Here is a 26148-nt window from a genome sequence, read left to right as displayed (position 1 = left end):
CAGAATGATACAAAGCTGTTAAAAACAGCAGATATCATGAATGTCCAAGATATTATTTCCACAGGAGATCCTGTTTAGCTGGACCTAAACTCATACTCACAAGTAATAGATGATCATCTTGAAAGCAGTTTGGAGTTTTCCCTAAAATAAACTTGAAAATTTGTAAGAAATTCTACCATTTTATCGAATCAATGTTATTGTACTTATGAGTTCTTTGTTTCTGACCCCTTCACTTCCTTCCACCTGGAGACTTGTTTCTGTTCTCGTTGGCACCTGACATTTTGATGTGTTTCCTGGTTTGGTCAGAAGGATTCATTTCAGTTCTGGGTGGGATACAGAAGTCTTTAATTGATGGGATAATAGTGTTTGCCAGCATACTAATTATAGCTGTTCCTTTATATTGGACATTTTATGCACATTTGCTTAATTGACACTCTTAATGATCAATATCCCCTCATTAATTAAGAAATTTTAAAAACCCATTTCATCCTGAGACATTTTATCACTTCTGATCTAATAAAAACAGTGTTCCATTAATAAAAGAAATGTCAGATTGACTCCAAAAATGACTGTTTGTTCACTCTGAATTAAAAAGCAACAACATGAAGACATCGAGCACTGCATATAAGGGGTTTATGGACTCAAGCTTTGCTTGAGGTTGTTGTTGGTTCCCCTAGACTGGCACTACTGGCCTCGACAACTCCCTGGGACAGTCCAAATGGCCAGTGGTTTGATGGACAGTCTGAATTATGGCAGTACTGGCTGCACATATGTGCCAATCCCACTGTACAACAACTTCAGCGGCATGTCTGACAATCAGCCTTGTTTCTGGTCTTGGTCCTATCGTCCAAGTCATAATCCTAGATTAAGGCTAAGGGTTAAACAACCAGTTTCTTGTTAGCTGCCTGACCTCCAAGTTAACAGGTCCTTAAGCAAGAGAAACATTAATTTCCAGTGATAGACAAATTAGATGCTATTCTGTTCAAAGCCTCATTATTTTTCAGGAAATCAAAAGTGAGGTTCAAACAGTGATTTAGACCTTAATTCAGTTCCCACTGACTGCAGTCAGAGGCAGCTCCAGCCCTTAATCATCATGCACATTAACTAATAACCATTATAAAAATGTTAATGATAGTAAGACTATTTGTGTTGTGATTAATCCTTAGCTTTGCTTGACAAAGTCTGTAACAATTCTCTAGCTAGAAAAGGTTTTTGTTCTCCTTTGCTGGGGACTGGAATTTCAGAAAAGACTCTGAGCCAGCATTGCTTTCACCTCTTCTCCATTTTTAATAACATTTATGGCAAGGTCTTTTTCTCCTAAACATTCAACTTCCATTTAAAATCTCTGCTTCCTGATAATTGACACCAAGTGGGTGGGAAGGGAGTACCTTCCTAGAGCGTTTTTCCTTTACCTGCTATCATCAGCAGATTTAGGGCCAAAATGCTGGGCCTGCTAGTTACTATTCAGTTCAAGATAGATAGATGCCAGTGACAAACAGCTCTAAAAAATTGCAGAAGGACTAAGCTTGTAATTTGGCATATCTCCTTTTTATTCTTGTTTATTCAAGCGGGCTTTAAGCACACCTGAACTGGGCTATTACAGAAGACACAGTAGTGTCTTTGTCAGTACATTCTTCCTCCTGACCTCACACAGCCCCATGGGGTTGTGAACTCTCCAAAGAAGCAAGGATTATATTCCACAGACTTCAACACTTCATCACACAACAATGGTATTCATCCAGCAAAGAACTTGCCGTAGTTAAAGCCTATGAGTCTACAGTCAGGTGCTTTGTGAGTTTCCTTCTCACAGTGCTATTCTGACCCCAGGAAACACCTCTATTGCATCTTCTCAGGCAAAGACAGCTAATTCAGAATGAGACATTCTGAGACTCACTGATGGATGGGATGTGATTGTCACTGTTGTTTTCATTTGTGATATGAGCCATAATTTACACCAAACTCTTAAATGTTTTAAGAGCAGTATATAAATATCTGGACCCACCAAGCCTTGAAAGTTAGAAGGCTACAGCTGTAATGACCTGCATATTACTTAGTCTCACACTACGACAGCCAGTATTGGGCCTGCAGAAGCTTCAACTCAAGGCAGAATTAAGCCATCAGTTGTCCCAAGGATGTACAGAACAAGGATGGCTGAAACATGACTGGTGATAAACATTATTCATCTACTCAAGGGCTTCCTTTCTTTTGATATCTCCTAATCTCTGCAGCTTAGAAATCTGATGACAAAGAAAGATGAAAACAAAGGCCCAGAGAATCTAAGGGAGTTCCTAAAGTCAAATAGAACATCTGAAGCAGAGGCAAGAACCATATCCAGGTCTTTCTATCTACTAGATCTTTCTTCCTACCTTAGAAAATACACATTCCATTGCTTTGATATATAATAGGCTTAATTTACTTGTGGCAGCACAAAGTCACAGTCAGGCCCATAATATTAAATGATAACATGAACAATCAGTTTCAAGGGACAGGCAAAATACAAATACATGTCTGCTCAAATCAGTATTAGCCATACACAGCTGACATCCAGAAACGTACCACTCCCATCTGGATTCTGCTGAGAGCTTACTGACCAGAATTTTTTTAATGTCATATTTTTTTGTATCGTGCTGTCTTGTTCCATGGTAGCCCTGTGATATTTCTCTATACATCCCTCCATACCACCTGAAAAGCCACATAAAGTAATATTCATTTTACCCCGCTATACACTACAGATATTTAACTCTGAGCTAGTCACACTGGACTCTCTTTGCAGGCAGTGAGGAGAAACAGCCAATTTTGCAGGGTGGCTCATCTTGAACAGTATTAGAAATGACTTTATGAAAAAACAAACTTTATCTTACAAAGGGCTGTTTCTCTCCATTGAATGTAAGATGTCTGGACACCTACACTACAGACACCCACATGTGATCACATAAAGGTCCCAAAGCAGGTAACTGAAGAGACCTGAAATATGTTTATTACCTACATTTAAAAACATGAATTGCAGATAAACTATGGATTGTAAGTAAAGGGGAAAGAGAATGTCCTGGACCACTTTCTCTCTGGGAGAGTAATGTTTTATATAGCTTACCTCAGCTTTATTATTTACTATATGGCATGTAAAAGCCTAGGAGACATTCAAAAATGCAATATTGACCACAATGAGCATTTACAGGAGATAAATACCATGATCTTGGTTGCACTGCACCTGAGAACATGCACTCTGTAGGAAGATAGACATATCCTTTTACATGCATAGGACAATCAGTTCTTAAAGCATCTACTGGAAACACAGTGTTAGGAACTGTGAAATATACATCAGAAATACTAAATTTTTAGTGTGTCAGCCACATCTGTCACAACACAACTGAGCATGCAGCTACACTATTAGTGGGTTTTCTTGCCTTTTTCATTTGGTTGGGGGAAAAAAGAATTATCCTTAGAAGCTGAGGAAGACAATGTACTTCCACAAGCCTGAGTATTACTAAGGAACGGTGTGAACCCCATGGCATCAGTATGAAACAAAATGAATAAACCTTACTGATTACAAAGAAAATCCAGTCCTGACTGATAACTGGATTTGAAGGTTCTTATACCAAAGCTAGAGTGATCAATAAATGCAAGATTCACACATGGAAGAAGGAAACTACATGCTGGATTTGCCCTAGATAACACCAAAGCCTCAAACTCAGTGTTTCTAACTTGATACAACTTCCCACTCTACTCCATTACCTTTTGTGCACATGGTCAATGCAACCTGGTCACTGTACGCTTCACAAGCTAAACAAGGGAAAGTGCGTTTGATAGCTTATAAACCAAGCACCCTGCAAAGAACAGGGGTAGGGATGAACATCACTCAGTTACTGATTTCTCTCAGAAATTTCTCTAAAAATAAAGAGCAGTCCAAAACTTTGCAATGCCCTATTCTGAGCAACTTTTATTAGCTATATGCAGGCAGCACTTCCTTCTCATATTTCTTGATTCTATTCTTCTCTTTCAGCATCCATTCTCAAAAACCAATCACTCATATATCCACAAACTTTTCTTCTTGCCGCAGTCTATGTTTTCACTTTATGGTAAAATGCCAGCATGCCCTTTGTCCATCCCTTTAGTCCCAGGCTTTCTGTAATACTCCCTGAAACTTCAGTACACTAGGGATATGCTTGTAACACTTTCTGCTGAACAGTGTCTATTGTATTTTTGCAATTAGCTTTTTGTGTTTGGTTGCTATAATTGCCTGGATGTTTCAAAAAGAGTAAAAGGAAAAGAGAAAAAAAAAAGACAAAAAAATCTTCTGGGAAAATGAGGATTTAAACAAGCCAAGGGGAGTGCAAGACAGTGACCCCACTGCCTTTACACAGAAGATGCACACATTATGAAAAATGTAGAACCCCCACAGTCCTATTACAAAGTTGGTTCCTAAAATTTTAATCACCATCAAGCCTGCTAAGTAGCAATCTGCACTTGAGAGCTTCACAAATCGGTATCAGTGGCTGCAGTGCAGTAATTGCTCTGAATGCAGATTCTACATCCACCATGAGAAGCAGTACAGGGAAAAAAACTCGAATCATCCTCTAGTTTAGAACTAGGCTGAACTAAACAAAAGCAGCCTGGCACTGCCCATTGCACAGCAAATGCTAGTTGGCATATTTCTATAGTGACCAACCCCTTGCCATCTCTCTATCTGAAACATTTCTAAAACTTTGGCTTCCTTGGCCTGTCAGCTCTTCTGAGCCAAGGAAGTTCAATAGAGACCCTGTTATCCTGGGGTTTCCACCTCTTCTGTCTTTTTTCACTTCCAGAGACAAAAGCAATTGTTTATGGATGCTGGGAACTGATGAGGCTTGCAAGGCAGTCAGATCACTCAGAACTGCAAAAAGGCATCATTGTGAAGATAGCAAAAGCTTCCACTTGGTGTACTTAATTTCAAACTACCATTTTTCATAAACAAATAACTTGAAGCACCAGACAATAAGGGCTCCAGCTCAAGGGCTTGTGCATTCTGGAAAGTAGCTTTGGGTGCTTTTTGGGTTTTTTTGGAGTTTTTTTGGTTTTGGATACTTGGCTTCAGACACAGTCCACCATATCTGGGACTACATGCACAAGAAACTTGATGGCAAACTTTTCATATGTATTCCTTGTATCATACATGCTCACAGCAGCCAAGAAAAAAGGTCTTTTAAGCTAAGCCACAAAAGACAATGTTATTTTACAGAATCTTCAATGCAAATGTCCCAGAATGAAAGGCTGGAAGAACAGAAATGCTACTATGCCCTTTTCACAGGTAGAACCAGCGCAAGTGTCATTCATATGGGGACAAAGACATTATGCAGCTTTCCCACGTATCAGAGGAAATGAACAAGTGCAGAATCAGGACTCCTACTACCATCTCTCATGTTCCGTTGGGGGGAAACGGGTATGATTTGTTCCTGCAGCAAAGGACAGCAAATAAATGACAGCTAACAGCATGACTCTGCTAAGATGGGTGGAATGAGATCCACACGGTTCTGGCCATTTTGAGATATTGACACTGACCCAGTGTAGGTTAGAAGTGGCTGCAATGCAATACCAAACAGAGAAGTGACACATCACTTGGAAAACCCAGTTTGACCCTTCATCATTAAAAATGCTCATTTGCCTCTGTGCCCTCTCTTCCCCTTCCCAAAACCTGTCCCAATTCTCTTTCTGGGCGTTAGACTCTAGTTGCATTCTGCAGATGACTTTGTGCTTAACGTGTTATTTATTTTGAGATGTCTCCTGACCTTCAGCACTCCTTCTTCCCAGCCCCAATTTGAGCACATCTCCATCTCCACATATACTGCATTACACAGAAAGACTAATTAGCTGCAACAGACAGGTGGAAGAGAGAACATACTCTCAGAGATCCTTATGCCAAAGTTGTCCTGTGAACATAAATATTCTAACAAGCTTTATCCTGTCACAATAGAGCTATAAAGTTGCTCTGTTCAGCACATGATAATGGCTTTGTAATTCAATTATTGGTAGAATTTGCCTTTGGGGATTTATCATCCTTTAGCCTCAGCACTCATGCAAATCCCTTATCGTAAATCTTGCCAATGCAAAACCCCCACTGCCTCTGGGATGCATCCTGCCACTTCATGTTAAAAAATTGACAGCTTATTCCAACTTAGTGAATGGCAGGTTTTTGGTTTTATTTTAAAGGACAGAATGAAAACAACAACAGTGGATGACGTTCATGGAGTCCTCAGCAGCACCAATTTTTTGGTTCCACAGATGCTTCTATAACACTCTAAATCCTAATTGCCATTCATGAAAATAGTAACATATAGCACTGAACAGTGAGCTTCCTGTCCAAAGATACAAAAGTACTTGACAATCAACCTTTAAGTAACCTTCCCTGCATGCTACTGATTTGTTCAAGACCTATGGAAAAGTACAAGACTAGCAGACCAAGTTAGAAATAGGGGCTGAGGAAAATTTTTGTTCTCAGCTTTATAGATAAACTCCACTGATTAGTCAAGAGCGCAGGGACCTCATTGATTTGGCCAAGATCACACAGTTGTTATGTGGCAGAGACAAAAATAGAGCCTGAGAGTCCTCCAGGCTCCTTTTTCTTTTACTGCTATATCGACTCCATGAGGACTTTGCAGATACTCTCTGTTCCTTTTTTGCTTGCAGAGGTCAGTGAATCTGCCCCAGGGAGCTTAGTGTGGGACGGAATTCTTGTAGTTTCTTTAGTTCAGTCCCTATTACATGAAATGTTACAGATTTTACTGCTCCTTTAAAGATTGCTTTCTAGCTTTAACATCTCTTAACCATATTCTCTGACATATTTTAGAAACTAAGGGCCAGATTCCAGACAGACATAAATCAGCACTTCATTTCTTTATATCTGGCCAATAAATCCCCCCTGACAATAATCTAATTAGATTTTTCCTGCTACATGTCTGCACTATTATTTCCCACATTGTCCAATTAGATGAAATGATATAATTTTGTGTGATTCAACTGGCAGCCGCTGGGCCAAATCCATCCTATGGTATGCTTTAGTCAGTTTGTCACCTTTTCTCTAGAACTGACGGAAAAAAACAGCGCAGTGAGTAAAGCCCAATTTCTCCTAGTTGTGCCACCTCACAACACTGACCCAGAATAACAGGTGGCTGTTCCTCCTAACACTAAAATAGATGAGTAGGTAAATGGGGGTAGTGGTGTGATTTCAGGCCATGGGAGTCACTTCTACTCTTACCACAATTTTTTACAACCCTAGAGTGGGATTGTCCACAGCCTTCCACCCCATGATGTCCACATACCCCACAGCTTTGAGGACAGTAGCAAACCAAGCCTGCTCCCCCACTGCAGTAACACCACAGCTTTCTGTGGGAAGCTCCAGATAGGAAACTTGGCTAAAACTCTGAAATAGATGGATATGAATACTCAAGAAGGTAGGTATCTATTGCTGGTAACACTGGGTGGAAGGAATGTCTTAAAATGAGGACCTAAACTAAGTGGATAAAATTCAGTTACCAAGATTAGATCCTGATTTTAAGACAGTCCTCCTGTCCTACATCTCTTTTTCATATATTGCAGGAAACTTAAAACATTGTACTGGCTAGAAGGGAGAGAAGGAGGAAGGTACCCTCTAGTTATAGCCTCTGAACTCAGCTCCCTGATATAATGGACCAGACCTATCTGATTTACTGCTTCTCTGCTGGTACAGTCTTAATAGGATCATGGTTTCCCACTGTGTTAAGATGCATGTTTCTGGCATCTTGTAGTGCTGTGGCCCAGTCAGTATGCTCCAGAGGAGGCCAGGAAGTCATTTACAGCAAGAGTGTAAAGTCAACTCTGGTAACACAGTATGCTGCTCATTAAACATACAACAGAAAATAGCAGTGAAACCTTCCTGACATAGATCTAGACAAATACACATCTAACTTCACTATGCAGCTGCCTCACCCTCTCAAGGGCTGCCCTTTATAGGTACATACAGAGAAATCAGCTTCTTAGTCCAATGCCCATTGAAGACTGACATGTTGCAGGGTCCTGTGTAGCACTGCAGGCTTCTGCTACGGAGTAACCCCCAAATCAAGATTTTGAACCTGGTATATGGACGCCTGCCTACTTCTGCAGATCTTTAATGGGGGGAAGTGGATGACAGGAGAGAAGTTGAAGCCTGTGGGAGTCTGTACTCATTTATAAAGTATCTTTCGATGATTTTTTTAAGATAAATCAGCTGAACTGGGAAAACCAAAACTCACCAACCTATGCATCAATCAGACTGGGGCCTCTTAGTCCCAAAAGGCTTATTCAGGTCAATATACCTCTTCTCCCTATTCACAAGTGGAGGACAAGACTCCAAGGGGAGTAGGGGGGCAGAGTCAGGTAAATGGTCAAGATTCTACTCAGTTATAACTTTTGAAGTTAGTATTTTAGCCCCATCTTTAGAGTCCCCATGATAATCAAGCAGGGTTGAGAACACTTTTTCTCTCACATGGTGGAACTCTGCCAAACTAAGGATTTGGGACTGAGGAATTATATGTTGCTCTGACAAATCTTGATTTGATTATGAGTAACAAGGTCTCTCAAGAGACTACTGGGACCAGAGGATCTGGTTATTATAGACTCAGAAGAACAGAAGGCTATCAACCTCTGCTGTGTGACTTTGGGCAATTTTCTCAGCCTTGTTCAGGGAAGAAAGATATGTATTTTGGATCTCACTTCTTAATAACTAAAACTTACCATAAACCCAAAGATTCTAAATGAGCTTTTAACAGCAACAGAAAGAGGATGCTGCATGTCTTTTTTCTGTCCGTGCTGACCCACATGGGGCTGGCAAGTTTGTATCTCTGGAAGTCAGACAGGAATAAAATCCTAATTCCCAAGACAAATCTGAGAGATTTCAGCCTTCATTTGTACCTAAAAAGATAGATTTACATGAGGGTCCAGCTGTCTGAGAACTGTAAGCAGAATTTTTCACTAAATCCATTTAAAAGCCAGTGGGATCTTTAGTGAACACTGCCAACTGAACGTATGCTTCCTTGCATTCTGCCTGGGCAGGCTGTAACACTGACCTTTCTGGTGAAAAAATGGTAAATGTCAGGGGCACTGAATGGTGACAAAGTGCTCTAATGTGTGTTACTCACCATCAGTAATGTTAGCAGCATCAGCATGGTAAGGGCCACGGAAATGTACGGTTGCAGATTTGCTCTTCACTCTGGTCCCTGGCAGTATTGCTTGCCTGCAGCTCATCTGTATCTTTAGACTGTGTCGTGGTTTAGCCCCAGCCAGCAGCTAAGCACCACGCAGCCACTCGCTCACTCCCCCTACCCCGATGGGATGGGGGAGAGAATCGGAGGAGTAAGAGTGAGAAACACTCCTTAATACACTCTGGTTAATCTGTTATTGTCTCAAACCCTTCGTGCCCCACACTGGGCGCCAAAAAAGGACTGTCATGGTTTAGCCCCAGCCAGCAACTAAGCAGCACGCAGCCGCTCGCTCACTCTCCCTACCCCGATGGGATGGGGGAGAGAATCAGAGGAGTAAGAGCGAGAAACACTCCCAGGTTGAGATAAGAACAGTTTAATAATTTAAAGAAAGTAAAATAGTAATGATAATAATGACAATATAATAATAGTAGTAATAATATACAAAGCAAGTGATGCACAATGCAACTGCTCACCACCCGCTGACTGATACCCAGACAGCTCCCGAGCAGCGATCGCTGCTCCCCAGCCAACCTCCCCCCGCCCCCCCCCAGTTTATATACCGAGCATGACGTCATATGGTATGGAATAGCCCTTTGGGCAGTTTGGGTCAGGTGTCCTGGCTGTGCCCCCTCCCAGTTTCTTGTGTACCTGGCAGACCATGGGAAGCTGAAAAGTCCTTGACTAGCATAAGCAGTACTTAGCAACTACTAAAACATCAGTGTGTTATCAACATTCTTCTCATCCTAAATCCAAAACACAGCACTATGCCTGCTACTAGGAAGAAAACTAACTCTATCCCAGCCGAAACCAGGACAGACTGGCAGCCATGAAGCTGCCTAAAAATATTAGCAAGATAATAGCAGCCTGTGTTACAGAGGCTCAGATCTTCAGTCTGACTTTCTCCCGAAGCCAAACTTCAACTGGTAGCAAATGCGTGGTGTTCAATTCAGAAAGAAAAAAAACTAAGATGGAAATCAAGCAAAATTCACTACTCTTGCTATTCCCCATCAGTTCAGATCTCCTGAAAACTGCCATGGATCCCTCTGTGATGTGCCCCTCTGGCATGTGCCCATCTCCACCATTGTTAAGCTATGAAATACATGTATTTTTAATACATGTATTATTAAAATAATACAGGCTTAGAGTAGACTTGGCAGTGTAGGTTAATGGTTGGACTGGATGATCTTAAAGGTCTTTTCCAACCTAAACAATTCTATGATTCTATGAATTAAATTTCTAGCACACTTCAACTGATTGTGTATGGCTTGTGTATTAGATCAAGCAGATGATTTTCTGGACAAGCTGTCACAATGCCCTTTGATTGGCATCTTCCCCATCAGCCTCCAGCAGTTGCCCTGCAGTGATTAAAAGGTCTTGTTCAGCAATACACAGCATCATTTGTAAACAGCCCAGATACCGTGCCATTTAAATTGCCTCAGTCCACCTGGGTGGGTGTGCAAATCTCACCAAGCCAAGATCTGACAAGAACACTGGGACAGTTCGCCTGCCTTGCTCCAACTGCTTGAATATAATGAAGTTTTTAACAGGGCTTTTTTCCTTGATTTTCAGCTCTTTCAGCTGCTCCAATGAACACAGTCAGAGCTTTTAAAATACAGTCTCTAGCCTCCTCTGGAAAAGAAAAGATATATATAATTCTACTCTGAAGATTAACTTTCTTTGCCATTGCTCATAGAAGAAACACAAATATAGTCCTATCTACTCATCTGTCCTCCCAGCTGCTTACCAGTTTATCTTTTTCTCCCGTTCAGTGTGTGCATATCTTTGTATTGTTTGAGGGGAAAGGTTGGTTGGCTGCTTTTTTACAATGTTTGCATCCATTTTCTTCTCTTTCTCATACTCAGAAAAAAACACGACAGAATGGAGACATAGCAACATCTCTTACCAAACTGACATATCTCCTGTAATTTCTTCAGGGAATTGTTAACAAAATGGACACACAACCCTACTGGAAATGAGATATACTACAATATGTTTTTACTTCTAATCAGCCTGTTACACCTATGTAGTACATGAAAGCCCTGAGCTGTATTTTTTGTCTAATTAAGACAGTCATCTTAGAATCACAGAATGGTTTGGGTTGGAATGGACCTTTAAAGATAATCTAGTCTGACCCCCTGCCATGGGAGGGACGTCTTTCACTGCATCTGGTTGCTCAAAGCGCCATCCATCCTGACATTGAACACTACCAGGGATGGGGCATTCACAACTTCTATGGGCAAGTGTCTCACCACCCACACAGTAAAGAAATTCTTCCTCATATCTAATATAAAACTCCCCTTCTTAAGTTTAAAACTGTTACCCCTTGTCCTATGACTACAGGCCCTGCACCACTAGAGTCTCTCCATTTTTCTTGTAAGCCCCCTTTAAGTATTGAAAGGCCACAATAAGGTCTGTCTGAAGCCTTTTCTTCTCCAGGCTGAACAACCCCAACTCTCTCAGCCTTTCTTCATAGGAGAGGTGTTCCAGCCCTCTCATCATTAAAGCTCTCTGATCTTCTTGGAGTGGGATTTCTTTTGTATTTCTCCTACATGCTTGTCTGGGTGCAATACCCAAACAAGTTAAAAAAAAAAAAAAAAAATCAATAGCACTGATACAGTTAACAATAACTTGATGCTATAATTTACTAGCTGGGCTTTTCTATTGTACATTTTTTGCTAGTTCTTAAGACACTTTTATTATTTGGCTTCATTTCTTCCACCACCACCCCCCCTCAAGTTTTTCAAGGTTAGGTTATGATTAGAATTAGCTGAGAATCTTTTCAGAAAATGTCTCATTTTGATTAAAAAACATTACATTTTGCAGGCATTTTAATGACCTTTTATTTTATAAAAATAATATGAGCTCATAATGATAAGCTTTTATAATATCCTTTTATTTTTTTAGGGCCAGGTCTAATTGTGATACCTTGATTTACTGACTTGCAGAAAATAATTTCTAGTTGAAGGCATGACTTAGAGGACCAGAATAAAAATCTAGCTTTTAATGAGCAATTTCTGCATATATATTTTGGCCATATTGAACTATATGCAGTTTGACTAGGTTTTTTTTGATTTGCAAGTCACAAGGTATCACTGTTGAACTTTGACTAGATGACAGGACCACTTTAAAAAAGCAAGAAAAAAAGTAAAGTAATTCCTAATATGACAGATTCACCAATTGTGTTCACATTTGTATTCACTACAAACCAGCATCTTTGCCAGCAAAATTCCACCATAGGAATGTATGCTGAAAATCACCAAGTATCACAAAAATAAACTCAGGATTATTTAGATAAAGCATTTATCCAACTGTTTTATAAGGCATCTACTGCATTCTCTTCCCATAATACCAACTACATTAATAAACATCGTTCTGTCAGCAATAAGGCATATATATTAACTTGCTGTTTCTGTATTACCCTGCTGCACTGATATTGCTTAGAATACTTCTTTCTAGTAATTAGCATATTTTCATAGATCACAGTTCCAGAATTACTAAGCACATTGATACTTTTCATGCATTTTTCTGTCACAGTACATTTAACAGCAAAATCTCAAGAACCTGCCAGAGAAATAATAAAAAGCATGAAAACTGTTGATACAGTGCAGAACTGCACTGCCTTGGGGTTGTATGCAGTGTGGATTCTTTTATGTTTCCATCAGACACATAACATGCAGTTGACTATCTGAGTGGATTATGCTTTCCTCAGTATACTGCTTTCACATACCTAGATTATGCAAACAGATATTTAATAAGATACGTTAATTATAGCAATTATTAGAGGTGTCAGCTTTACAGTAGCCCATCATTAAAGCCTGCCCAGCACAAATGTGTCCTTAAAACCTTTTAATGAGGTAGAGAATTACAGATCCCTTTTTCCTCCTTTTGTTTTGTGGGGGTTTTTTTGTTTGTTGTTTTTTTTGTCTGTCTGGTTTTTTTAAGGTAAGAAAACTCCAGTCACCTCTCATTTTAAAGATTTGAGTTTATCTGCTCATCCCCCATCTGATATCTTCCTCCACAGAGTGACATTACAATCTCTTTCATCACAAGTGTGGATGTCAGGGCATCACTTAGAGCTGCAGGTGGAAGAATGAAAAGGGGGAACAGAGGAGCTCTAAACAAACAAAGATTCTATTTTCATGTTAATGACTCCTCTTAATGAAACAGAGGATACAAGAATACAAAATACATATGAGCTACAGGGAGCTGAGTTGTCTCTACACAGAGTGTTTTCTTAGAGTTATGCAATAGGCATCACCAGATTGCTTTAATGTTGTTCTTCAGGGGTTTAAATTTCTCTGGGGTGATAGTAGAAGGGGGTGTTTCACAGAGCTGCCAAAAATAAGCAAACGAAAAATAAAATTCTCTTGGAAACAGATATAAGAAATGCAGCTGTAAAAGACACCACAATTTCTCTGACAGCACTTGCAGGCAGTCTTCTCAAGAGTAAAACTAGCAAGCTCAGTGGTGTTTATTCACAAGACTTAGAGTGACCCACAAACTACTTACAAGACCACATGACAGAGTAAAATGGCAATTAAAATATCAGTGAGCAATCAGGAAAATGCATCTTTGCTTTCATCAACCATTCAAATCTGTTTGAAGTCCTCCAGATGTTCCTGCTGTCAAAAGAAGCAGCGTTAAGTAAATGCAGCCTCATGAAGGCCTGATGCCGAAGGCTTTGCTTTGTGTCTTCCTGATCTTAGAAAAGTCCCAGTTTAGATAGTTCTGGAAGCATTCTGTATTAAAGCAACTCCTCAGCCTTCCTTAGATATTGGAATATAGCCCTCATTCTCCACAGATATTATAGCCCTCATTCTCTGCACAATACAGCTGTGTCCTGGTTGATCCCTTCAAAACTATTTGATTTAGAGAAAGCACCAGGAACAGCAGAGAGTATCCCCACAGTCTGCTTTCCTTGAAAAGCTGTGACTTCAGGACATCTTCCTTCACTATTCATTTCTGCTCTCACGAATAACTGGAAGTCAGTCTTCTGACTTTTCAGGTTAATTAGACTCTGCATATTTCCAACCCAAAATGTATAATAATTAATCTTAAAAAAACCCCAAACAAATCACAGGGCACTGAACAAGGCTCTACCCAACTGTACATCAACACTGGCTATATAGATACTGCTGTAGAAGTTTGGATTTCAACTGAACATCTGCACCCTCTTATGTTCCAGTTCCCTTTTGCTTTTCTTGCATGGGGAGTCAGCAGTGGCCATGCTCTGAGTGCAAAGGGCTGTCCTTCTGATTTAGCACTTCAGTGCCTATTTTGTCCTCAGGTACTTGGCTGCACAGAAATGCAAATGCATAGAAAAGCCCAGTGTTGCTCCCTGTGGTGTACATATTCTCAATTACACATGCACAGCTCTGTTTTCTACTATGGATGGTTTTGAGGACAGACAGTGTCCATATAATTGCAGCTAATTATTTTTTTTCGAGGTGATGATGATCATAATAAATAGGCCAGAATGACATGAAACACTGCCTCCACAAGTTGTATTATTTTTACTTTTGATAGCAGAAGTACAGTCGAGCTTACACTGAGGTGTGTTATGCAAGGGACATTTTGTTCAAGGTGAAAATGCAGGCTTGCAGTTTCATGTTTTGTTTATGGCTGTAGGGAATTAGATGGGTGGTTGGAACATCTTTTCATCTTTTTAACTTACTCTCTGCCTTTGAAGCTCCAAGCCTGAGTTCTCTTATTTGTTAGGTTCTAAGAGGCCTTCAAAGTTTGAGTTCCATGGAAAGGGAAAATGACCATTTTCATTGTTATTCTTATTGGAGGCATCCATCAGCTCAATTCACAATAAACCGCTACTGTAAGTAATGATGGGAAACTTCAAAAGGTTTGGAGTGCAGTACAGGATACAGGGATCCAGGAACAAGGACATTCTTTCCAGCTCTCTGACTCTCTTCAGTGAGTACAATTTTGTTGGATGTCTCAAAGACTGGATCCCCAGATTTCTAGGACTTTCTGCTTTTATTATCCCAGAAAAAACAAGAGATGTGTGGGGCTATGTGTTTGCATCTGACATTTTTAAACCCTGTTAGGAGTCCTGTAGGAAAGAAATAGGATTGATATACATATATATGTGCCTGTTTATACAGACACTCACACAAAAACAAGTGTAAGTTAAAAATGGAATTTAATTTGCAAAAGGTTCAGCTAACAAAGGTTCTGAGAAGGATTAAAAAGCAGGAGCAGCAAACAAAATCTCTGGTATATCCTTTGCAGACCAAATATAAATTCAACTTTGGAAGTAAATTTGACCTAGAGCTCTTACTTCTTTCATAAATTAAAATACTTGACTGAATCACTCCTGAATCTTGATATGTTCCAAACCTGTGGTTTTAGCACAAACTTACAGTTTGGAAGCTACCACAGGGGTCTGATTTTAATCATCTGGTTCAGCTCCTCCTGATTTCAAGATGACTGTTTTATCAAAAGCTTCTCTTTTAAAGGCCAGATTCACAGGACATGAGCCAACTTCTGCTCACAGGTGGACTACTGCCTCCATAAAGAGCTGATGAGAAGTCTCGCAGATTTACACCAGCAAAAAGCAGAGTAAGCCAAAATATAAAAAAATTAAACTTATTTTTGATTTAGACTATGACAACCATATTTCCAGGAAAACATTCCAGTGTCTCCTTCGTTCCTCAGCTTTCTATTCCACATAAGTCAAAGTTACACTAATTGCTATTGCGTGACAGCATGGAGGTGTTTCAGGTAAGTATTTTACTGCAAGCGTGGTTACAGAGCTTTACGCTGGGTATGCAAATCATTGCTATGGAAAGCAAATGCAAAGAGATCTGCCTGCAATCAGAATAATGAGAAGAGAATCAGTACACCAGAGTCACTGGGTAAATCTATGATGACTAAACCTGAAGGATATGAGACTCAAAATACAAAGAAATTCGCTACTAGTGAAGAACTGCAGAATAAAGTTTGGACCTACATCCAGGGGTTATTTTTCAGTGGTTGTGGCCACTACAAGTGTTTGAATCTGAAGTCAATCATCCATTACAGACACCCCATATATTAAAAATTTGGAGAAGCTCAGATTCTATCATAACCATGTAGGCTATGGCCCTAAGTGAATTTAGATACAAATTGTATAGCATAAGTTAATGCAGTGAAGAGTTAAGCTTGCATCAGTGACAAAGACCTATGATAATTATTTAAGGTAACTTTGGCATCAAACTTGCAAACATTTTTGGCATTGCTGTAAGCGACTGACATTCAAAGCTTCAGCAAGAGGAACTTACACATGGCTGATTCATACAGCTTGAAATCTGACTGGAAATCTTGCACTACTGCTTACAAGCAATATTGCAGTGATTTAAGCTCATAATGAAGAATTGTGTGTGCCTAGTTCAGTGGTCATTAATTTGCTCGCTTTCAAGGACTGAAGTAGGTCTAACAGCAGTTAAAAGCATAACACCACTCACTGGAGGATTTCTACTGTTACCCGTGGCAGAAATGCTAGTAACCTCAAAAACTCCCAGACTTCAGTCTTTGGCCCTTACTGGTAGCAGGGCCAGATTGATCTCTTCTCTGTATTTGGTGCAAAAGCAAACAAGTTTGTGCTGAACAGAGTTGCGTTCGAACTCAAAATGTTCACAGGAAATTGCAGAACTCTCCCCTCCCAAATCAATGCTTTCTTCAGACTTTTATTCAGTATATTTCAGTTGTGCATCATTCTGAGATCAAAGATCCCATTTTTAAGAGCTGTATAAACACATATCAGGAGGAATAATGCTCCTTTCATACCAGTTCTAAATCTCAACAAATCAGCAGTACAGATTGCATTCAGCCACATTGCCTTCAAGCCCCCATTTCAACATCTCTGTACATATGGGGAAGCTGTGTCTAGGAAATGAGGAAGAGGTTTTTGCTCTTACCAGTAGAACCTGTTCGGTGCAACTCCCTCATGAAGAAGCACCCATCTTCTGCCAAACTCCACTGAACTGAATAACTGGGGACAAAAACAAACAGTCATGAATCACAGTAAAACACAAAGATAATAGAGAAATTAATCTGAAGAAGCCTGTATCACTTCTGAGATACTGACTTGGACTTTTACTTCCTCCAGTCTCAAAGGGACAATACCTGGGGCAGCTGAAAAGTGTCTGAGGTGCCTTTTATTGGCAGAGGCAATACTGAGCTGTGCGACATGGGACACAACTGGTATTACCTGAGGGATCGCTGTATGGGTACACCCAACAACCTGCCATGACCAAAAACTCATCATGTAGCTCTTCGTGGCACTGTCAGGTAATATAATCGTGCAGTGTGGGAAGGCTGCCTTTTACTTTTGTAAACTTGTGGTGGACACCACATGTACAGCATAACACAGCAGTCTGATTTCCTAGCCTAGTTCTGACGACAGATACATACAGTTGCCTTCCTTGATATTATGTTAGAAGGCCATTCTCTTTCCAGTTACCAGTAGCCATCCCTAGAGAGCTTGTTCAATTTGGCACCAAAAAAGTGCTCTAACATGTCCAGACTTCTCTTGCAGGACTGAATGAGTGTAAATAGCACAAGTTACTTGTACCATGGAAACCCACGATTCTCCCTTTACTCCTGTCCTTCTCCTGTAAACAACGTGACACACTCTCCTAGTCTGGTTACACAAACAATATCCAAATACATCAATCATTTCAGAAAATCTTTCCATGATAAATGCCAAACCAGACTGAGAAAGGTCAGCAAAAAGGCATGTTACAGGTATTATAAACACTTTGACATGTCTTTGTGGAATGATATACAAATGTTACTGTTGTAGAGCACTTATAAACAGCTGCTCTCCATAAATGCTGCCATCAGGTAATTCTCGGAAGGATAGTAGAGGGAAGGATCACTTGGGTTCTATCTTTCTTTCGCTTTATTTAACTTCAAATTTCTCATATGGAAGCACTGAAAGGCAGTCAGTGCCTTTTTTGCAGATCCATCCTACTTCCCCGCCTTCCCTCGCTTGATAGACTTGGTCAGTACCCTTTTCTAGCAAGGAAGATGTTGAACCCTTTTTTTGAACTGTGATCTGCCTTTTCATCACACCACGTTAGGGATCTTGCATAAAATGCAAATAATCTGAATCTTTATGTGCAAACCTTGGCAATTTTTTTTGGGACAAGCAGTGGCAGTGGATTGGCAGGGAAGATAAAGATGGATGCCTGTGAGAATGACTGAGAAGGAAAGCTTTTAAAGCTTTAGGTTGATCAGAAAGATGATTTGAATGTATTTTAAGAATCATGAGACTGAGATAATAAAGAAACCTTGAGGTCTACTTCTTATTCTGCATTACCTTCCCAGCACAAATGCCTATATGCCTCAGCTTCCCTATTGTAAAACCTTGGAAGGGCATGGAGAAACTAATTACAACAACTTTTTGGTAAACAGTAGACTTGCATATGTTGAAATCTACCTTAAAATACGAAAGCTAAAAATTCATGTCTTTTTCTCATCTCTCTTTCTCTTGAACACTGTCAAAGGAGAGAGAGAGAAGAAGGTGGAGGGGATAGAAGATAACAAGGCTAAGAAAAGGAAAAACAGTTTAGCTATGTGGATAGAAATACATCCACTTTCAAAACTTCAGTGGTGAGTCTGTTATTTTTCCTGAAGTAGAAGATTCTAGATATGTTTTTATTTGAAACTTTAGGAGACCCTAACTATAACTAAGGAAAACTTTCAGTTTTGAAAATTAAAGAAAATATTTTGGAACATTTAACAATGACTTTTGTAAAGTGCTTTGAGGTCATCTAATCAAGAACTTTACCATTACAGGAGGTATTTTTCCCACTTCACATTCAAAATCCATTTCTAGACCTGCTTTCTTAATTGCAGCAAAAATAAAAACGTAGTAACGGTAAGCTACTGTCAATCTCTCTCTCCAATGTCAATGTTTTCCCTTTCATAGCAAAGTAGTTTCTTCCATGCCAAGTAATATGTCTTTGACATACAGTAATTTAAGTTCTAATAAAGTTCAGATAACCCTTTAATTAAGAACAGGGAGCAATCCAAACAACTCAGCAAACACCTCTGTGTTTCCAGACCAGGGATATATAGGATTCAAACTTGCCAGGGTCATGGATGTTCAGATGGCTGAAATCATCACTGTAAATCTTGTTTTCCCTCTTTTGTATCTCTTGCCCTACTCCCTCTCCAGTTTCCCTGAGCACAACTTTCAGCAGCTTATCTCCTCTCTGAATTTGCTGGTGATAGTAACAGTACCCAGAACGAATTCATTGCAGCCTGAAAAAGCTTTCTCTGTGTTTGTGTAGCATCCTCCTCCATACCTGCAGTCCCACTGCAGTGCCAGGTGGTTGAGCAGCCCCAGTGCCACAGCTTCCCCCTGGCTTTTTCAGCATAACTCTTCAGAGGGGCTGTTCACCTGGTGCATCCAACAACTCCCTCGGCAGAACAGAAGCTGTGATGCTGCACAGCACCCAGGGAACCCTGCTTTTTCTTAGCATGTGCCCTGAATGAAACATGTGATTCAGGCAAAAAGTGGAGAAGTGCAAGACTTTGTAAGTTTGTTTCAAAGGGAGGAAATGGATATAGCAATTCTACTGTCAGGATTGGCCTCTCAAATTGGAAGCCAGTGCCCAGTGAGCTGGAGACAGCGCATGAGAAAAGGCAACAGCTCTCAAAGAGAAATATCAGCTCCCTGGGAACTCATGCCCAAAGCTCTCATTGTCTTTGATGAGACACTTTAATAACCAGGCTTTAGAAGGTTTTTGCTCCTTTGCCATTATCTCAGCACCAATCTCAGCTTTTACTGACTCACACCAGCACAAGCAGCACTTATGTATCTTTAGCAAAGGGGGAATTGCTCACCTTATGTGTCACACCCCACAAAAAGAAAAAAAAAACTTTGCAGTGAGGATTTTTTCAGATATTTTATTCTAAGTATCATTCATTTTAGACTGAGTTTATTTAGTTGGACCAGAAAAAAAGAAATATATGGAAGCTAGGTTTTTTTCAAGTATCAGTTATGATACAGCTGGCATTATTTTTCCCCATTTAGCAATTATACTGCTTGTATGGATATTTTTTAAACTCAGCATCATATTTTGTTGTAGTTATAAAAGCCCTCTCTCTCCTGGGACTTCTTGTGACAGACTCGTGCATGCAGTTGCTTCAGAGATGACATTTTATTTTCTTTGGCAAGCACTGCCGTCTGATGACAATTTTCATTATTAGGCTAAAATTAGATAATGTTCTTTACTACACTTCTTTTTCAACCACAATTAGAAAAAGAACCTATTACAATTTCAATGTATGTTTTCATCTGAGGGCCAAGTACTGATCTGACATTTCTGTTTTCACTGAGACAAATCTTGTATTGATCTCTCAGATTTGATGCTTTTTCATCAGGGAATAATTCTCTTCCTGCTTCCTCTTCTCTTGTATATTTATTTTTCTGTGTAATACCTGAGTACTTAACAATCATTAACAGTCTCGTTTTGCTTTGTTTTGCTTTTTTAAATCCTAATATTCTGTAAAGTAGAAACCTACCACCTACCTCTTTTTGATAGGAAAACAGAAATGCAAGGGAAAAGAAAAGGCTGTCCCAAGGTTACAAATACCTTCTGAGGCTGAGCAGGGATTCAGATAAACCCTCTGAACTGCAAGACAATCCCCCAGCTATAGAAAGAACCTTCTTGCAACATGACACTCTTCTGGAGTAGGGAAAGCTGGCACCTGAAAACTGAACTTTTTTCCTTATCTACACCAAACAATATCTGTGTGCTACTCACCCTCTCTGCTATTTGTTTCCCAGCCTGTGTGAGAAGAATAAGAGGTACTCGTGTATTTCACAGTGATAGCATAAGCTTCATCTTAAAATGCTTTGGAGTATCTGGGTACCAGCAGGATACAGTTGCCATGTAATCTTCTCTTTCCCTTCTAAATTCCTGATCTTTCCAGCAATAATTTTAGACTTGAGTAATTTTTTTGCATTTTGGGCTATATTCATTGATAACACTTTCAATTTGAGACAGTCAAAACATTCTTTAATATACAGATATTTTTAAAAACAAAAATATTGTTTGTAAACTAAGGATAACTTTCCTGTAATAGTGAAAATGCAGAAGAAAAATAAACTATTTTAGAAATGTTTGTAGTTAAAAAACCAAAGCATTTGATGAAGAGGAAGAAGCTGTATGTATAAACTCTTAGTGAAAGTAAAATATTTAACAGAAATTAGTCAAACCTGATTAGTTTCTTCACTTTCGTTTGACATTTTGCACTATAAAAACCAATTAAATTTCAGAAAATGTATGGAGAAAAAAGATGTTTTTTACAAAATGTTCCATGAAGAATAACTGGAATTTTATTTGACTCAATTGATCTAGACTGTAACATCACTTCTAGAAGGGAAACTGTGTACTAGGGAAGAGGAAAAAGAACTCTATATTTTTCTTGACTTCAGCTCTGGAAAATCTCTCCAAAGCAGAAAGCTCTCAAGATCTTAGCTTCATAAAACCCTGTATTTTTTGGATGGTTCTGGGCACATTCTGCCACACATCTCTCTTTGCCGTTCTGCCCTGTATTGCATAGAATGAACACTTGTATTGTTTCATAATCTACCCATGTGCTAGTTCACAGCTATAAAAGAACTCTGCCCCCTTCCACCATTTGACTAGATCTATTTTATTCTTCCCTGGTTTGCCCATGTATTGTACCTCCTACACATCTTCCCTTCACTCAGATTTCTAAGCTCTTCAGAGTAGAAATCACCTATTGTAGCATGTGTTTACACAACATAACGATTGCTGGGGCTTTCAGTAGCTATTCTAATACAAGGAAATTATAAATGCAGATAAGTTTAAGTACATGTTTTCCACATAATAGATAGTTCAGTAAAAGGTTCAGAATGGTGGAAATTAGATGAACTTCCCATATTATTTCTAATACTTTTGGTTTTCATCCATAAAGTAACACAGCAATCCAGGAGTTTTGTACTTTCCTCTGGAGCAAGGTGGCTACTTTGGAAACATTGGGTAAGAAAAAACAATGGTTCTGCCATAAGTTTTCCACATTACACTGGCTTCAAAAACAGCTTTCAATAATTCATAGGACTCAGAAAATATTTAGATACCAATGATTCCATTCTTCTCATTGTTCAACAATGCCTTAAGTTTTATAAGTCTCTGAACTGAAATACTATCACATTTGAACACCAGCATTAATATCAACCAAGTTGGTATTAACTTGTATGTGTTATATAACAGGCTGCCCAGAGAGGTGGTGGAGTCACCATCCCTGGAAGCGTTCAAAAAACGGGTAGATGTGGCACTTCGGGACATGGTTTAGTCTAGTCTACCCTTAATTGGTTTAGTGTGGACTTGGTAGTGTAGGTTAATGGTTGGACTGGATGATCTTAAAGGTCTTTTCCAACCTAAACGATTCTATGATTCTATATATAAAACATATATATGTCTTATACATAGCTTATATAACTGGACTATCAGATGCAAGAGATAATCAACTCCAATAGTTCTTCCAATGGACACATCTTAGTGAGCAATATCTTTAATAAACACAGTGTAAAGAACACAATCTTCTCACCATTTTACAGACAACAGTTGCATATCTCCACTGAAAAACTATAGAGAAACTTTAATGTGTAATATACAGACTCATCCTTAAAACACCTCTCCTAAAGGGATTGTGTGGGAGTCACAAGTGCTATAAAACATCAGGCCTTCACTCACTTTTATGGAGCTAAACAAATTACACTAACTGAGGATTAATCTCTCTCTAATTTACTGGCAGTCTTATTTGGCTTGGGTGGGGGGGTTTTTTGTGTGTTTTTGTTGGGTTTTGTTTTGTTTTTTTTTTTAATTAGTCTATATGCATTTTCAAAACTCCAAAACAAGTAGCTAAAATATGAGCTTTGAGGGCCTAATATTCTCTAGGCATCAGAAAAATTTGATTCATTCTTACGTAATCACTGGTGGTATGAGATTACGACCTACAGGATGCTTCTTGTCTATCTGGGTTTGACTGAATTATGAAGCTGACATAAACTCACATCTTTAGGACAAACAAAATGAGGTGTTAACAGTTTCATAAAGTATAGCACCTGGACATGCACTTTAATAAAATTGTACTGTGCTCCACTTGTTTCTGTTACAAACACTGGATTTTCCCTGAGATTTTCCCAGCCAAAAATCTGTCTCTTATGAGGCGGTTGAATTGTTTAGTTGGCTGTTGAACCTGACGGATAAGAAAGCATGGCATCAACCAGATGTTTCTAGTAAATGCAAACTTGTCTTAAAGAGAGCAGTCCCCATTCCTCCTCAGTTCCAACAAGCTCTGTGCTCCCTAGAGCCAGTGGGCAACTCTGCTACCTGCATACTCATCAAACTCACCACGCCAAAAACTTACACTCACAGTAATCTATATATATCATCCAAGAGAGACAAACATTTCCTCATTTAACATCTGACTTTGAATGCAAGGTTACACATACCAACTACCAAGAATCTGAATGACTCACCAATTCTGAAACAATGGCATTTGAAGGGTCATTATGCTAGTCAAGACCTACCATCACCCCTTCTGTTCTCAAGAGATTCATTTTCCCAACCAAAGCTTTCTGTCACATGTGGAATCCCTCTTAGCTTCAGCTTCATTTTAACACCTATACAAATTGCTGTAGATATGACTGACCCAGAGTGTTCATGATGTTTCATCATTTAGCGTTTAAACTAATTGGATATTCTGATCAAATATTTGGTTCTGATGCTTCCTCACATATTGATCTTGAATCATGTGGTAGTTCCATGTGCTTCCTATGCTGATGAGGATATTAAATTTTATGCACTGATTTCATCTCATGCAAAAAACATTATACACATGGAAATTCAGAATCTTGCTAAATAAAAGGTGATTTAAATTGCATGCTGGAAGTGACATGAGGGAAATACTTTGAGTAAGCTCGTATTCCCCCTTATTTTCCTTTTACTTAAGAAATTTCCCCTAAAGAAGTTATAATGGAATACAGCATGGAGTCTAAGTTTATTTGTTGATTGGATTTACCAACTTTGGTACTCTTATATTCACAAAAGAAAAAGCTCTCTTCCTCTTACCGATAGTTTCCATGAAAGCTCCAATCATTCTTCCTGGACCCAGATTTGACCAAAGCAATTCAACCTACACTACAGTATTGACCTAAAAAACCATATGCAACTGGAAAACTAGCTCAGAACATCTTCAAAAGCACTGGGTTTGATTTAAATTCACCTCAAATTCCCTGAGAAGGTTCCTACTGGTAAATCCTCCTGATAGTTTCTTCATATATGCTGATTTCTTGCCTCTTACACTTCCTGGTGTTTCCACGAGATTATTAAAACTAACCCTGTTCGTGGTGTTTCACCCTCACCCCTTCAAATAGAATTTATTCACACACAAAAATCCCAAAACACCATTGCACCTAAACCACAGGTTTTGTACTGATGAACCATATAAAGATTTCTATAGAACACTTTTTCCTCATCTTCAGTATAATTTTTTTTAAATTTATCGCAATTTCACCGCTGAATACAACATTCCAAACAGACACTTTAGCTTTAACTCTAAATATACCAGAGTCAAACTGGATAAAGAGAATTCCTTCTGAAGACGCAACAATGTAATCTGAAATACATGCAGGCAAGTCCTTCTTCTTATCCACATTCATTTATACTGAATAAGTTTATTGCTGATAAATTGTAATTTACTACCACGACAGGTGTATTTAAAGAAATTCTAGTCTTCTACAAAGTTTCAGTCATTATTCTCATTGTTCACAGGGGCATTATTCAAATGATATTCAACTGTGAAAGACCATATTTAGAAGTAATCTAAAACCTTCAGGAAAGCAAAGAGCAATATGATAGACATCATGTGGATCGCTTCAATTCAGTGATGTACTACTCCAATTTAAGTCTTGCATTTCTTTTGCTTCCGATGCAGTCTGCAGAAAAGGACAGGGTTAGTGCACCAGGTAAGGACTTAAGATTGAACATGTTTATATAGGTTTATGTGTGTGTATATATACACACACACATATACACAGAGTAGTCCTTTATGATCTTTAAGACCCTTATGCCATTGGATCTACCTGCTGGATGAAAAATTATCACAGTGGGAAAGAAGTTTCCACAGTGGTGCTAGAGACATCTCAAACAGTGAGAAAGAATGAACATGGACTCGACGCACACATGTTCCCAACATGCATCCAGTGCAGCTTACTTGGGTATCAAAGTACGTTCAACTTAAAGAAATTACTGCACAGGGCATGTCTTCTTCAGAGCAGTCAAAGGCTCGAGGTATGTTGCTATTCCCTGAATCACAGTATTCTTCAGTTAGAATAGCCATGGACTAGGCTTTTTTCTTCCAACACTGAATTTAATAGAACAGTACGTTTTGTATAAACAAAGAATCTGAAATTGTGCATGGTACTTCCTTCCTAGAATAGAGCATAAGACTTGTGATCCAGGATACAAAAATGGGCTACAGGGCTGATACTTGTTTACTTCCCTGATCTCTGATCTAATTGTAGGTTCCAGTATTAAGATGCTTAAGTACCCTTGAAGCAATAAAATTCATAGGACACTGCATACATAAAGGACACTTTGAACATTTTAAGTTGCAGCAATGCATTAATCATGCCATGTAGAAGCCATCAATAAGGATACCAAAAAACTGGTGTTTATTGAATGCTGATGGAAACACATCAGAGTGACAAAGCTTTCATATGCCTGCTTCACAGCCCACTCAAATATCAGTGAGGTCTCTGTGGCTGCTCTTGCTGATGAACCACACACTGCTGTCATGTAGACTTGTTCAGTATGGTTGTAACACACCAATTTCTTTTGTGCGTGTTTATCAGGTCAAAATATCCTGGAGATGACCCTCAGTTTTCTTCCTACCTATCCCTCAGTAACTCCACACACAT

At 39.2% G+C, this 26148-nt stretch overlaps 1 protein-coding gene across 1 annotated transcript in view; it reads right to left on the bottom strand.

Moving 5' to 3' along the window:
* SORCS1 (sortilin related VPS10 domain containing receptor 1) overlaps window positions 1-26148 on the bottom strand; it is a 305005-nt gene that overhangs the window by 87190 nt on the left and 191667 nt on the right. The window contains exon 5 of the mRNA XM_075718060.1: window positions 17099-17172. Within this exon, the coding sequence (XP_075574175.1) occupies window positions 17099-17172 (74 nt within the window). The remainder of the gene's footprint in view (window positions 1-17098; window positions 17173-26148) is intronic.

Source organism: Pelecanus crispus, chromosome 10 (genome assembly GCF_030463565.1).
Source record: "Pelecanus crispus isolate bPelCri1 chromosome 10, bPelCri1.pri, whole genome shotgun sequence".
NCBI lineage: Eukaryota > Metazoa > Chordata > Aves > Pelecaniformes > Pelecanidae > Pelecanus > Pelecanus crispus.
This window is presented reverse-complemented; position numbering and strand designations above follow the sequence as displayed.